This window comes from Notamacropus eugenii, chromosome 5 (genome assembly GCF_028372415.1).
Source record: "Notamacropus eugenii isolate mMacEug1 chromosome 5, mMacEug1.pri_v2, whole genome shotgun sequence".
NCBI lineage: Eukaryota > Metazoa > Chordata > Mammalia > Diprotodontia > Macropodidae > Notamacropus > Notamacropus eugenii.
This window is the reverse complement of record NC_092876.1, coordinates 162,615,246-162,631,521: the sequence shown is the minus strand read 5'-3', so window position 1 is coordinate 162,631,521 and position 16,276 is coordinate 162,615,246. Positions and strand designations below refer to the sequence as shown.

General features: G+C 41.1%; 1 protein-coding gene across 1 annotated transcript in view; it reads right to left on the bottom strand.

The window, feature by feature from the left end:
- Positions 1 to 1,232: 1,232 nt before the first annotated feature.
- FAM76B (family with sequence similarity 76 member B) overlaps positions 1,233 to 16,276 on the bottom strand; it is a 262,760-nt gene continuing 247,716 nt past the window's right edge. The window contains exons 10-12 of the mRNA XM_072616403.1: positions 13,950 to 13,993; positions 7,703 to 7,912; positions 1,233 to 1,754 (exon numbers count right to left, since the gene is read on the bottom strand). Coding sequence (XP_072472504.1) covers positions 7,885 to 7,912; positions 13,950 to 13,993 — 72 coding nt within the window. The 3' untranslated portion in view covers positions 1,233 to 1,754; positions 7,703 to 7,884. The remainder of the gene's footprint in view (positions 1,755 to 7,702; positions 7,913 to 13,949; positions 13,994 to 16,276) is intronic.

The following is a 16,276-nucleotide window of genomic DNA, read 5'->3' as shown; positions in this document are numbered from 1 at the left end:
CTCACCCATAATCAATCAATCAATCTGTAAGCATATATTAAGCACCTATGTCCAGCAACGGACTAGGGGCTAGGGACAGGAAAACAAAGAATGAAACAATCTCTATTCTCAAAAAGCTATTATGTGAAGGAAATGGAGATTCCAAATGCTTTCCCATACCAAATTAAGGAGAGTGACAAAAACTTGGTGTACCCTGGTTGTGCCAATTCCAGAGGGTGACCTCTCAAAGTGTGTGTGATTCCCTTCTTCCTAATGTAACCTAGTGCCCATCATGAGGTTACATCTTTATCTGTGGGATATGAAGGATTCTAGAATCACAGATCTAGAGCTGGAAGGGTTCTCACAGATCATTTAGTCCAACCCTTTGATTTTATAGATGATAAAACTGAGGCCAGGGAATTTACATAACTTGCTCAATTTGTCATATAAATAGCAAATTATTGCTGCCCATGCACATATAGGTAGTAAATTATTGATGCCTGTCTGAATTTATCCCTGATTATTCCCACCCATCTCTTTGTGTCTCATTTTGGACCTCATGCCCTCTGGAGTGTGAATCAAAGCCTGCCTGTAATAAAGGCTTATTGATTTTTAGCATTACTGGATGATATTTTTCTTTGCAAGCTTCTAAGTCCCAAAATGTAGCTGCAATGGACTGGGGTATCGACCTATTGCAAACGTAACTATACTGTGACCTAGCTCAAATTTGTCTGTCTTGTCATTCTTTCAGTCATTTGTTGAATCAACATTTATTAGGCTCCTGCTTTGTGCAAAAATCCTACTAATGTCTTACCATGGCATGGAAATGACCAGGAATTCCTAAAGTTTATGCCAGGCCAAGTACATTGCTGAAATGTCTTGGAGAATGGGCTTAGAAACAGACTGAATTTGCTTTGCATGGATCATCCTGGCTAAATATGGAGAAGATAATACATTGCTCACTTGGTGAAGAATTCTTTGGCTTGGCAACTCACAAAACAAAGTATGAAATTGCCCCCCACCCATGGCAGTGACAAAAAGGGGCCAAAAAGATGTTAGGAATTATGGTTTTTAGACCATCTATATCCTTTAACTTAACTACTAGTACTCTAAATGAGAGATCCTTATTTGATTACTGAATATATATGCCCCTGGAAGAACTGAATTGAATCCATCTTGACTTTCTCTCCATAAATAAAAACAGACAGAAAGTTAAAAGGGATGGCTCACTGGTTCTCCTTGGAGAGACAAAATAAAAGAGGTGGCAGAGTTGACTTTATTGTGTCCAAAGGTAAGAGGAAACATAATTTTGTGGAATATTTTGTGTATTACAAATATATGTGAAAAGACCACTAGGAAAATAATTGAAACCTAATGCAACATTGCTTGTTACATAGAATAAAGAGGTAGAGGAATTCTTTGAAGAATACAATAAGACCATCCAGCCAAAATCCACACAAACTCATAATTTTTTACTTCATTGCAAAGGTGGGAGTATGTGAGGACAGTGAAACATAAGGAATGAAAGAGGCCAAAGATTTTCAGATTACTTAGAAGCCTCATGCCTACCTATCATTAACATTTTCTTTTAGAAAATAATCAGCAGGTGCTCATTATGACAAACAGTAAGTACATCCAAAACAAAAAATGAAATCTGTTATATTAAAATGACAGGAAATAACATGTTGCTGATGAGGGGAGTCATGCCTGAGTCAACTGTCAATGTACAGTGAGATCATCAACTTGTCAGAGCAGAGATTAGAATGAGCACAAAACTAAAAGAATAAAAAGAAGAAAAAGTATGTCAGACAATGCAAACAATTGAATCATGACGTATTCAAATCTTATTAATCATTAAATATAGGATATGAATGGAAAAAAAGACATAGACACACTAGCTGTAATAAATTCATACAGAGGCTTACTGGTATGAATTAGTTATCCTAATGAGACCAAAAGACCCTAAAAAGAACATTAGTCAGCAAAATTTGACTTCATTGACAATCAGAGAGGTGTGACAGCTAGCACTAAATATGTTTATTATTATGTGAACTCATTTTTAAAAGTTCTCCATTCTTAAGGAGAAATATGGCAGAATATTCATGAGCAATATCACCTCATAAAGTAAAGAGAAATAACTGAGGATAAAAACAGGTAAAAGAAACCTTGGCAAGAGACCCAACTAAGAAAAGCTGGATGGCAGTGTGGTACAATGGAAAGAACACTGTATTTGGAGTCAGTGGACCTGAATTCAGATCTTAGCTTTTCCATTTGCTGCCTCACCAAGGCCCAAATCAGCAAAGCCTGTACACATCAAAGGTACCGTTATCATTGAGGACATCCAGTGAACAGTCCAGACTGAAGAGGAAGTCCCTATAGATGGTGAGGTCCGTAAGGTGTTCCTATTTGTGGGTCACCTTGTGCCCAGACCCTTGCAAAGCCCCCTGAATTAGATCCATAATTCTGCAGGGGTCTGACCTAATCATCCACACAGGAAAAAGAATGATTAAAAGAAGAAATATTGTCAATATTATGGCATGCAGTTAGATTCAACATATATGTCCTTGGATAACCTATGTCAGATCGCTTACTGTCTCAGGGAGGGAGGGAGAAAATTTGAAACTCAAAAAACATTTTTTAAATGAATGTTTAAAATTGTTTTTATATGTAATTGGGGGGAAATGTTATTTAAAAAAAGAAAATGGACAATGAGTTAGACCTAGAATTAAATGGGAGGAAAAGAGCAGGCTGGAATGCATTTGGAAAATTGCAAAGCTCCTTTAATGATCCCTAAACTTCTCTCTAAAAGAAAGGATTGTCTTTTTAAAACCAATATTTTACTGGTTTTGTTGTATAGCTGTGAGTCATGTAATACTACAATCTCTGAGGAATTAAAAATGTGTATGAGTCAGAGGGCAATGGAGAAGTGCATAATGGGTGTGAGGAGGCTGAAACACATAATCAATGAGAAACTATAAAAAAAGAACGAAGAAAAGGTTGTCATTAAAGTAATTTATGATTGAAAAAAGCTTGGTCCTATAGCAAAATAATGGAATAACTGTTGGAAAACCTCTGCGCTGCACTATCTGCATGGTGTCAAGAGAACGCAGAGAAGGAATATTGGGTGTTGAATTTATGGGACCAACATTGGCAGACAATTTGTATGATGAGCAGTCATTGATGGGTTGCAATCTGTACCACTGGAGGGAAGTCATATCTACGATACAGCCATCTGAGCGTTTGTGTATACGTGACATATTTGGAAAAGATATGTCTCTTTGGACCATCCCGAGAGAGTTTGTCCAATCTTTTGTACAAATCAGAATATACTACATCTATCCTCTACCACCTTATCACAAAGGGGAATGAGGTTAGTTTCATATGATTTGCTGCCCTAAGCTGGCTCTTATCGATTCCCCAATTTTACTCCTAAGTGCTCAGAAACCACATGTTTACTAATTTATCTGGAATCTTCAGGCATTAATGTCAATATCATTGGTCTGTGCTTTCTGGGATTTACATGTTACTCCTTTTTGAAAATCAATACTTTGTCCATCTCAAGTCCCTTTGCGCCTTTCCCATTTTCTGTATAAAGTCATCTGCTCTGTGGCCCACTCATCCTTATGCCTCTAATCCTTTTCTCTTATAATGACCCAGAGGATTTATCTGAACTCTGATGCCTGACTTTCTCTCCCACCCTACTATGTCCTGAACCAGATTCACAACACCAAAACTTCATGACTAATGTATTCTTCTTTTGAAACAAAGTTGGCAATATTGAGCAGACCAAAGAGAAACCTAGGCAGAATTATCACCTCTGTGAGTTCATTGAGCTAGTGTCCAGTTTGTTGGGAGAGGAATTGTTAGTTAAATATGACCAAGGCAAGGTAGAGTGTCCGTGAGAACATCATCAGAGATTCTCCTACTTGGGCACATCATTGTCATCATTATTGTTAGTATTTATACGGTGCTTTAAGGTTTATGAGTCACTCTACACATATTATCTTATGTAATACTCATGACCCTCAGAAGTAGGTGCTATTCTTATCCCCATTTTACAGAAGAGGAAACTGAGGCAGAGGGTAGGTATCTTGCCCAAGGTAATACGCAGCATTCATGTAGATCAGTTAATAACTATTTGTTGAGCACTTGTTCTCTGCAAGGTACTATGGTAGGGACAGTGGGGTTAGAGAGATAAAAAGACAAAGTCCCTGTGGGATTCTGTGGAGAGGATTCTGTTCAGGTTTGGGCTGGACTACATAAGATCACAGGATCACAGCTGAAAAGCACTTCTGAGGTAATTTAGTCCAACCTCCTCAGGTCATGGATGAGGAAACCACATAACGACAGAAGTTCCTTAGAACTCTGAGAACCTTTTTGAATACTCAGACACCAACATTAGGAAAAAATGTGAATCATAAAGGGGAAGATTCATGTTTACAAAAAATATTCAATATGAATATTTGAATCAAACTCAAGTGTAATATTATTACTGGTTTTAAAGGAGATAATGTATATGGAGTACTCTGCAAATCTTTGAAGGAAGATTCTGAGGAGAGTCTTTGTGTAAAAGATATTACTTAATACCATCTCCTCAGTCAGTCAGTAAACAATTATTAAGCACCTACACCAAGTACAGGTACCTGGCTTAGTGCTGAGGATACAAAGAATGGCTACAGTCAGAACCTGCCCTCAAGGAGTTTACAATCTAATGGGGAGACAACACATAAAAACACATAGAAAGAATCTGAAGAGGGACTGGTGGTACCTTGCCCTGGGGGCATAATGGAAGTCCAGAGGAGAGCAGCCAGGTGGGAAATGATGAGGTGGCTGCCCTGCGAGCCATCCTCAAATGGAGGCTCTGAGAGAAGCTCTTTGATGTCCACTCTCCACCCCTCCAATCCAAGGGAGGGAGGGGCACCCGAGGGACAGGAGGAACTGAGGAGGAGATGAGTTTTAGGGATGATGTGATCTCGCGGGAAGATGAATTTCTAGAGACAGTGATAAAGTCCAGAACAGTAACCAGGTGACCTATATTACCTGCTGTGTAAACGTAAGAAAAGTATAAGATGTCTTTTCCCTCAAGGAGAGGTAGTAGTGTACTCCTGGATTCCTGTCATACATTCATGAAGAAATTAAATAATATCAGTTGCTAACTGTTACAAAACTCTTCACAGTTATGGAACACTACCAGTTAGTTCCTCACAACAGCTTTCTTAACGTGCTATGACAATTATTATGGAGGCACAAAGTTCAGGAGAGTGGCATCAGAATGATGAAAAGTCCAGAGACCATGCCATATAAAGACCAGTTGAAGAAACCATGGATCTTTAGTGTGGAGGAACAGAGAGGTCTCAGCAGGGACATGATATATTTAAATAGCTTACATATGGCAGAGAGATTAGATTTGCTCTGCTTGGAGTCAGGAAGTTAGGAAGCTCTTTCTAACTTCCACTCACTGACCCTAGTTCTGCCTTGTAGATCATTGGTCTCCAAAGTAGGAGTCATGTCAAGACTCTAAGGGTTGTGTGATCAGTCAAACAGAGGGAAGGAATATGGTCAGTAACAGATAAACAAACAATGCTGAACCCCCCCCCCCCAATGTATGTATGTACTTTATAAGTTTTATATGTGTGCTGTTTTATAGGTAGTATACTCACTCTTTAGTATTGGAAACAACAAAAAAAAAATTTGTAATGGAGAAGAGCACCAGACTCTTACTATCACTGCCCTGGAGCACAGAGTGACTCCAGATGACTATGGAGGTGATCAGGAGGGCAGAGGTGGGTATGCTGGAGTGGGGGGCGGGGGGGAACTGCAGAATTTTCTGAATGGCTGCTGCTTTGGGTGTCTAGGCATTAGTTGACTAATAAATGTCCTAAAGCATAATTGCTGGGACTGGAGAAGAGCCTTCACAACAGCAGGAGGCCTTTGGAGGATAATGGGTGAAGAGTAAGTATGATTGTGTTTGAATTGAGTCCCAGGATGGGCTGTGGCAGGGAAGATAGGATTCAACCCATATTCCTCCCCTCTGTTTGGTTGATTACACAACCCTTAGAGTCTTGATATGGCTCCTACCTTGGAGACCAATGATCTACATGGCAAAACTAGGGTCAATGAGTGGAAGTTAGGAAGAGCTTCCTAATAATTAAAAAAATGGGCTGTCTGGAAGGGTAGTGAGACCCTCCTTCCCACTGGAAGTCCTCAAGCAGGTGTTGGATGACCACTTGTAGAGATTCCCTTTCAGGTATACATTGACTACAGGCATCTGGAATTAAGGCATGCCCTGAGGGAAATAAGGCAGTGTCAGAGAATCAGCCATAGCTGGGGGTCCAAGAGAGGCAGAAGAAAATTAGAATCAGAGTCAGAGTAGAATTTGGAGTGTGGGCACTGAGGTTCAAAACCTGGTTCTAATGGGGCAGGTAGGTGGCACCGTGGACAGGGTACCAGCCTCCAAGTCAGGAGGACCTGAGCTCAAATACAGCCTCAGACCCTTGACAAGTACTAACTGTGTGACCCTGGACAAGTCACTTAACCTTGATTGCCTCCCAAAAAAAAGAAAACAACAAAACAACAAAGACCTGGCTCTACTGCTCTCTACTACCTGTGTGACTTTGAGCAAATCATTTCCCTTAGTTTCTCAATTTTCTCACCTGTTGATGAGAAATGAGGAGGTTGGACTAGGTGACCTCTGTAGCCTTTCCAGTTCTACTACCATGTGGGCAAACCAACAATTCGCTGCATTCAACCATGCATAGTGATAAGACTCCTGGGATTTTTAAATGTTGTGAAATTATTCCCTCCCTGGCAGTGTAAATACAACCGTGTCTGCAACCTCCAACAGTTTTGTCTAGTGAACTGTTTCAGTCACTGGGGCTGATTTGCAGGTAGTCCCAAAGGAAACCTGAGGGCAGTTCTATTTTTTCAGAGAACTTCCCATATGGGCAGAAATGTCTACCAAGTAATAGGGATATTAGAGCATGCATTTTGTTGTTCTGTCTCTGTCTCTGTCTCTGTCTCTCTCTGTCTCTGTCTCTGTCTCTGTCTCTGTCTCTGTCTCTGTCTCTGTCTCTCTCTCTCTCTCTCTCTCTCCCTCCCTCCCTCCCTCCCTCTCTCTCTCTCTCTCTCTCTCTCTCTCTCTCTCTCTCTTTCTCTCTCTCTCTCTCACTTCCTTCCTCCCTCCTTGCTTCCCTGTGGCTATAGAAGGGAAAGGGACAAAGGTGATGAGTTGGTCTGCCTGAGGAAAAATGTACGAAAAGAGAGGAGAGGGCTGGAGAAGGGGCAAATGCTAAGTATTAGAGATAAAAAATATAAGCAAGTAAAATGATCCCTGTTGTTAAGGAGCTTACAATATAAGGACAATGGGAAGAACACAAAAAGGGAGATGAAGATAAAGGAGAATGCCTGTGTTGGGTGTGGTAATGAAACAGCCCATGCTGCCACCAACTTTATATCCACCATAGGGGCGAGGGGGAATGGAATAAGTATTTCTTCAGCATCAAATATGTGCCAGATGGGGTGTGGGGGGTGTTCAGGGAGGACTAGCACCTCTAGTGTGAGAGCTTTTCAGGGCTTCTCATTCATCTTTGGTGTCCAGCTGTCGCTCAACTCTCACCTCTGGCCCCAAGAAACTCTGTAGCATGCACAGAGGCTGTACCCTGGTAAAAAAATCACCTTGGCAACCAGGCTAAAACAGAATGAGGGTAACAGAAAGGCCTCAAACCTGTCAATGAGTTAAGGGAACATCTGCCTCAAGCATGTGAAGACTTCCTCCAGGGGAACGGGCAGATGAGAACGAATTTGTTCCAGTGGCCATGAAAGCAGCTGAAGCAAGTTCTGTGGAGCATTTAGAAGTTGGTCAGACATTGAAGACACCAAGGTCATCTACTGTAGCCTGGGCCATCGTTAGTCATCTTGACGTTTTGTCCTGTCTCTGAAAGAGAGAGTGAGGCAGATGACTTTGTACAACCCTCCCTCACTTAAATTCAATTGACAGACAAGTGAAGACATCACCCATCATCCAACATCACCCCAACATTGTGATGTCATTGGTCTTCTTTGAAAACAAAAGATGAACAACAACTGTGCCAGGCACTATGCTAAGCACTAAAAATATCATTTCATTTGATTTATCCAACAACCCTATTTTACCCATGTGTTACAGTTGAAAAAAGACTGAGGCAGACAGATTAAATAACTTGCCCAGGGTCACACAGCTAGTAGAGATTTGAGACTGGATTTGAATTCAGGTCTTCCTGACTTCGGACCCAGCACTGTATCCACAAAACTATCTTGTAGCTTACTTCCATTAATATTGTTCAGAATCCAAACTAGCTTTCTCTAAATATTGCTACTACTTCACTTTAAAACCATTTCAACAGGCATGAAATCTAATTTCCTAGTTCACAGACCCTTTCCTTCATCACCAGCCTGCTCCCACCATTCATCATAAAGTTTTGTTCCATAGTGGTACCCAAGGACTTTCTAGAATGTTCAAAGATCAATCAATCAACATGCATTTATTAAGTACCTAGTATGTGCTGGGGGATACAAGGTACTGGATATAAAAAGAATCTCTATTTGAAAGGAGTTTATATCTCATACCACTTCTAAATAGTGCCCCAACCCTAACCTACCATTTCCATATAAAACCCTGAACCCTTTACTTTCTAATGTAAATGGGGATTGCAACCCATGGACCTTTTACAGAGCTGTCCTGCCTGCTTCTTGCTGACCAGGTGGGCTGACACAGTGGGATGATGAAACAATTCTCTTATTGTGGGTTCTTTACCTCCCTGATAGTGACTAGGGAAGGGTTGCATTAGTTTAAAGAGGAGACACAGCTTCCAGCTCTCTTTGTCTCTGGATGTCTCTGTCTTTCTATCTGTCTCTTCCTTTCTGTCTCTGGGATGTGTGGCCAATAGTTCTCTCTCCCTGAATTTTCCATGGAGGGTGGCTGAAGAAAGGAAGCTCCCTTTTTCTCTCATACCACCAGAATTAACTACTCCTCCCACAAAACTGCTAGAGTAAGGTTCAGATGGGTGAACTTGAGCCTCTGACTCTGGCAGCCTCTTTTGCTTTGAATTTCTTTGAATGAGGCGGCTATCCTAAGACAGATGTATCCAGCCTTGGAGATCACCTTGTGAGCTCAAGAGGATCCTTAGTCAGCGTGGGAGGTACTTTCTTCATATCTGTTTCTGATCTTCTTGGAGAAGACTCTCGCCAGCTAGAGGATGAGCCCAAGTCCTGGGCTGACTTGCCAGAAGATGTGGATCCAGAAGGAATTGTTTGGACAGTGTTGTGCCAAGGTGAAATATGAAATGTCTATTCATCAGTCTGTGAAATTGTATCATCTCATTGTAAGTATCAACCTCCTGGGAGAGTATAATAGCAATTATATAATTATATCCATTTTAAATCTTTTGTCAATTCATGATTGCAAATCCTGCGTATGCTAAGGATGTCTTTGTGCAGAGTGAAATAAAGCTGGCCTGTACCTTACCTACACCGTACACTTATGCCTTTCTAGTCTTCTCTAGATGTGACCCAAAATCTAATCTGTGAGTAATTTTTCCTGAGATGTCAGGATGGGAGAATAAAGTCAGAGATGGGAGCCTTCTTTTCAGTGATCATGTTCCCTTGGAACTGAATCTGGTTGACACATTCATGGGTCTTGAGCAAAGAAACCCCTTAATGGAGAGGGCTAGAGCACAATAATAATTAGAATTTGACAGCAAATGACAGAAATTTTCATGTGAAATGTAGCTTAGAATCTAGTCAATATATCTCCAAGTTTGCATTCACAGAATTAAGCACGGAAATTCAGGGAGTCCAGCGGGTACAGTACTACTGGGTTGGGAGTCGGAAAAGCCTGAGTTTGAATTCTACTTCAGACACTTCCTGGCAATGTGACCTCAGACAAATCATTTAATCTCTTTGGGCCTCAGTTTCCTCATCTTCCCTCATCTGTAAAGTGAGGGAGTTGGACTCAATGACATCTAAGATCCTTTCCACCTCTAAATCAATAACCTTATGAACTTGTATATTTGCTGTCCCAGTTATAGCCTGACTGTTTTCAACCTTTAACATCCAATGTGCAAGGAACAAGTGGCGAAAATTGCACCTACCTGATATGTCCTAAAAGTACAATTCAAATTCTCACCTTATATTGCTGGGACAACAGAGAAAAATTCAGAAACATACCATGTGCCTTTACATTCCAGTGCTGGAGTCTACAAGAGCTAACTGGGATGGGAAAAGTGTTTACATTTCAGCTGTCCTACTTACCTTCAAAAGTACAGAGAAGCAGAATACACCAGGGCTGAGTGCTAAGAAACCCCAGGCTGGCGAGAATACAGCAAAGGGAATTCAGAGTGCTTTATCTGGTTGGAAAATTCTTTGAGCAATCTTGCCTTGCTGCTGGCAAGGAGGTAAACAACAGGATCGCCCTCACCATTTGGTTTTCTTCCCATGTTGTCTTAGCTAATTCCTCTGTGTTAAGGGGAAAGCTTGCTGCAACCACAGCAGATGAAGAAGATGGAAGTCCAATGAATCCTTTCAGTACACATAACAGCAAAGCTGTGCTTTGCACAGAGTAGGCACTTAATAAATGTCTGTCAGGAATATTTGTAATAGCAATTTTGTAGAGGCAGAGACTTGGGAGCAAAGCAGGTGTCCATCAATTGGAAAATGGCTGGACGAATTGTGGTGCTAACTACAATGGAGGATCTATTATCGTCCTTTAAGAACTGAAGAACATAAGAAATTCAGAGAAACATGGGAAGACTTGGATGTACTATCAAGTGAAGCAAGCACAACCAGAGAAACGATGTAAATAAAGGCAATGTTCAAAGGAGGTCAAACTCTGAGTAACTGGGGAGAAAAGGTTCTGACTGGTCCTAGAAAGGTGGTCATGAAATATACCCTCCTCCTCACTGCTTGGTAGTGTCAAAAATGTGTGGAATTCTTTTAGGACAAAGTAGAAACCACCCCCATTCAACAAGGCCTGATATTTCAATGTGGCTTTACCTCCTATTTAGCCTTCCCTCTAGTTTGTGCCCAGAAGAAAGAGTGGAAAAATGATTAAGGACCCTTCAGGGAAGTTATTTTCTAAGTTCTGTTCCTAAATTGGTTGGATGGTCTTGCCAAATCCCCTCAGATTCAGAAATTTTAGGAACAGGAATCCAGCTGTGTTTGAGGTTGTTCTGACATCGTTTTCCGAAACTCTAGTTTATAGTCATATCCCTCTGTGCTATTGTTCAGTCATTTCAGTCATGTCCAACTCTCTGTGACCCCATTTGGGGTTTTCTTGACAAAGATACTGGAGCAGTTTGCCATTTTCTTCCTCAGCTCATTTTACAGATGAGAAAACTGAGGCAAATGAGGCTAAGTGGCTTGCCTAAGGTCACAAAGCTAGTAAGTATGTGAGGCCAGATTTTAATTCAGAAAGATGAGTCTTCTAACTCCAGGTCTGGTACTCTATCCACTGTACCACTTAACTGCCCTGTCATATCCCCTTGGAGCCAAGGAAACAAAGCAGGCCTGTTAGAGAGGTATCACCACCAATTCCCCTTCCATAAGCTGGTTATCACAAGAACTACATTTTCCACAACCCTTTATCAGGATAGAGCCAAGAAATATAGGATTCTATTGGTCTATTCCATTAGTCTTCAACCTGACTTGATGACTGAGAGTCTAATTCAATTCAGCAAGCATTTATTAAGCTCACACTGTGTGCCAGATACTATACTGGTATTGGGATACAAAAATGAAACAAAAACAAAAAAAGTCTCTGCCTTTAAGGAACTTGTATGTGACTGGGGGAGGAAAAATAAATAAACAGCCAAATCCACACGTAAAAGATAATTTCAGGAGGGAAGGAGCACAAACAACTAAGTGACTCAGGAAAAACTTCAGGTAGGAAAGGGCACATGAGCTGAGCCTTGAAGGAAGTCAAGGACTCTAAGAAGTTGAGGTGAGAGGGAATGCATTTAAGGGATGAGAGAGATGGAATGTTGAATTCAAGGAAGAGAAAGTCGGACAGTCTGACTGGAAAATAGAAACCATCTTTGGTTCAAATTGAATACAAGCTGACATTCATGGTAGATAAATGTTAGGTGATTGGTAAGTGGCTGGCTAGATATTGGCTATTAAATGGCATGTTCTGCCTCTTTTGTATTCTCATGTATTCTTTTGTGCTGGAATAAGACACAACACATGTACTAGTGTGAAAATCCCCTCTCAGTAGAAGAGTTGATAAAGGTCTTAGGACCAGGTAATAATAGTTTGGGCATAAATCAAAAAGATAAAAATTAAAATTCCTGGCACTGTTTTTGTAGTTCAGTCATGTCTGATTCTTTGTGACACCATTTGGAGTTTTCTTGGCAAAGATACTGGAGTAGTTTGCCGTTTCCTTCTCCAGCTCATTTTACACGAGGAAACTGAGGCAAACAGGGTTAAGTGACTTGCCCAGGGTCACACAATTAGCAAATATCTGAGGCCAGATTTAAATTCACAAAGATGTCTTCCTGCCTTCAGGGCTGGCACTCTATCCTCTGCTCCACCTAGCTGCCCCCAACAAAAACAACAAAGAATGGTTTTGGCATGAAAGGGGGAGAAAAAGATAAAAATTTACTTCACTGAATTGTGTTTCCAGGGGATGTAATTGCTATCTTTGATTTTTTGTTTTCAGGTTTGCAAAGCTGGCCCAGGGGAGTGCATCAAACTTCCCTTCCTCTCAGGTCCCCACAGTCACGAGCATGTAGCAAGGGCTCCGCCCTTCCCTACCCTCCTCCCAGGTCCTCCCTGGCCAGATCCCTGTATGCTCTGACTCAAGCAGTCAAATAAGAGAAGAGGTGGGTGGTTAAGTAATTTATGTGTGCTTGCGTGCTTAATTTAAATCATCCATAGCTCACTAAACAGGAGCTCTTGGCTCTCAGAGAGGACGTGCAAGCCCTTTTGTCTGGGAGCCTTTCCATCTGTAAAGATGCCCGTCACTAAGCCAAAGTAAAAGCTCAGCAATTCGTGTCCCATTTAGATACCAGTGCGTTCTGGGCATGTTCTTGGGCCGGCCAAAAGCATTTCTGTTTTATCCTCATTTCTTTGATATTCCCTTCCTCCCAGACCAACAAATTTTTTAGTTTAATGTCTGCTGGGACTTGTAGGTAGAGAAGCACCATAAGTTACAAACACAAAGAAGGCCTTCAGCCATTTTCTTCTTTGGCCATGAGCCTTAAATCTAAGTGGTTCTCCATAGAACTTTCCTTACACGCTGTACACAGTGGGTGCCTAATGTGTGTCATTAACTGGCTGCCGGCCTTATTTATTTGCCCCATGCTAGCTAGTATCAGCAAGTAAAATAGTTAGCATGGGTCATGGCTCACATCCAAGTATTTGACTGGGGCATTTGGAGACACCTTGAGAAAATGTCCTGAATGGGTATTTTGGACCAACCTAATGTCTCATTTAAAGGAGAAGAGCTTGCAGCTTTCTTTAGGATTTTTAGCTTGGCCTCTGCAATCTGGCCCAGTCTGTTTACAGATTGGGACTGATCCAGGATGGGAGGTCAAAAAAAGTGCAGCTTCATACATAATGTATGTTGAATTGGAATAAAAATCCTATTATATTCCACTTTCTCTTGCTTGCCTTCTATGAAGCTCTACCAACCACGGGCTCTATGATTTGTGCTCTAAACAAGAAAAAAGTGAATGTCCAGCTTTCTGCAATTTTAAGTTGTTTCAATTATGAATATATCTGGAGGTGGCTTCCCTCATGCTCCAAGTCTGAATATTGGGCAGACCTAGGTGATCTCACCCATATCGTTAGTTTCTCCCTTCACTCTGGTTAGGGAGGATGAAAATGATATGCAAAACAAATAAGATATTCTACAGAAAAAAATAATCCTAAAGGAAATGAATGGTGTTGGAACAGCTAATAAACTACTGCCTGTTTCCAGATGCAGATTTCTTTACCTGATATTAAAGATCCTTGCTGTCTTCACCAGAATGCAAGCTCCCTGAAAATAAAGATTGTTTCATTTATTTTATATAACAATATATCTATAAATTCTATAGCATTATATGATAATATTTTAATATGGCATTTAAATAAAGCTTTAAGTTTTTACCAAACCCTTCACATATGGGATCTCATTTGATATTCATAACAACTCTGTGAGGTAGGTACTGTTCTTAGCCCCATTTTACAGATGAGGAAATTGAAACTGAGAGAGGTTAAGTGACTTGCCCAGGGTCACACAGCTTGTAAATGTCTAAAGAACACTTTGAACTCAGGTCTTCTGGATTCCAGATCCAAGTATTTGTGTCCCAAGCACATACTAAGCATGCTAAATGTTTAGTAAGTACTAATGGACTGATGGCTTCCACACATCTTTCTAGCCTGATTTCCCATCACCACATATCAGCCAGCTGGTACTCCAGGCTTCCTCCCTCCAGGCACTGTGCCACTTAGCTGCCCAGGTTCTTTCTAACTCTCAGATTCAACAATTCTTTGGAAAAACCTTTAAGAGATTGTTACTGTCTAATAGAAGAAGCTGGGGGTGTGATAGAGGGATTGCTGGGCATGGAGTTGGGAAGACCATAAGTTTAAACAGACACTTACTAGCTGCATGATCCTGAACGTGTCATTTAGCCTATTTTTGCCTCATTTTTCTCAAATGTAATTTGCAAATTACTATAAAAAGAGAATAATAATAGCATCTATCTCACAGAGTTGTGAGGATCAAATGAAATAATATTTGTAAAAAGTATTAGCGCAGTGCCTGGCGCACAGTAGGCACTATGTAAATGTTTATTCCCTTCCCATTGAGAAATACCTGTTGGATTCTATTTTCGTGCATTTAATACATGTTTTTTCTCCTTACGTTGCCTTTCAGAACACCAATTCCCCAAAGGTAGAGAATGCATTTTGAGTATCTGACCCTCCAAATGCTACTTTGTGTATTATTAGAACATTTAAAGGTCAGAAATCCAGACACAGAGATTGCTTAATTAATTTATCAATAGCAAAACCTAGACATCCATGCCTTCCACATTTGGGGCAAGGTCAAACTCATTTTATTTCCAGTAGGTCATCTTTTCCCTTCCTTTTCTCCCTGACTCTGGAGGAGGTGAGGTCCCATTTCCCATACCTCACCAACTTTTCTAGGCCTCCCCTGAGGAATCAAGGACATCTCCTAACCTAGGGCAAAATGTATTTTGATTATCCATGCCCCAGACATGAAGAAGAAGGCTGCAGGATTCACTGAAATTTCAGTCCAAAATGACCTCATAGCATGAGAAACAAAATGGCAGCCCAGACTTCCTAAAATAATATTTCAAAGCATTAGCGAGACAAGTATTACTGTTCCTCAGAAAACTGAAGATTATATATAGCCCTTCTTCTTTAAGGGTCGGCCAGATCTTCCCAGTGCTTTAGCTACTTCTCTGGATGTAACTGTGGGGCCTTTCTGGTTCCTTCCCATAATAGATAGCTATTCTGTCAGAGGCAGAAGAGACCACAGAGCTCGTTCAGTCTAAGCCAGGGGTGGGGAACCTGTGACTTCAAGGCCACATGTGGCCCTCTAGGTCTCAAGTTCAGCCCTTTAGTCAAGGGCTGCATTTGAGGACCTACTAGAGGGTCAAGGGCCATACTTGAGGAACCAGAGGGCCACATGTTACCAACCCTGGTCAAAGCCCTTCATTTTACAGATGTAGAAAATGAGGCTTTGCGGTAACATAGCTAGTGAGTGGCAGAGCCAGGATTCCTCAGGCCTTCTGACTTCAAGGCCTGTGCTCATTCTACCTCAGATATTTTTATTCTTTATAGGCTGATCATCTGTTCCCAGAGGCCCCCTGGGACAAGGTGCTGGTGCTTAGGTCTCAGATGTACCAACTTTGGCAGATGTTAGGGAGCCAAAGATGAAGAGCTCAAAGATTGCTAAAAAATAGCTAAAAAGTCAGGAGGCCAAAATAAACAGAGTAAATGTGATTCCTGTTTCTCAAACCCAATGTTGACAGAGCAGTCACAATGGGTGGGGTGGCAGTGGGGGTTGGGAAGCAAAAAAGCCCATAAAACTGGTTAAGATTGTGAAGCAGGCTTTGTATTTATTAGTCAATCAGCTAACATAAATTCCATTTGAATTATGTCTAAGGCAGTGTATCAGGAGCTCTGGGGAGATAACACTTTCCCAGTCCTTCAAGGAGCTCATTTCTATGGCACTTTACAGTTTACAAACAACTTCCTCAATAAGGATTTGTAAGATAGGTAGGATAAGTATTATCATACCCATTATACAAAC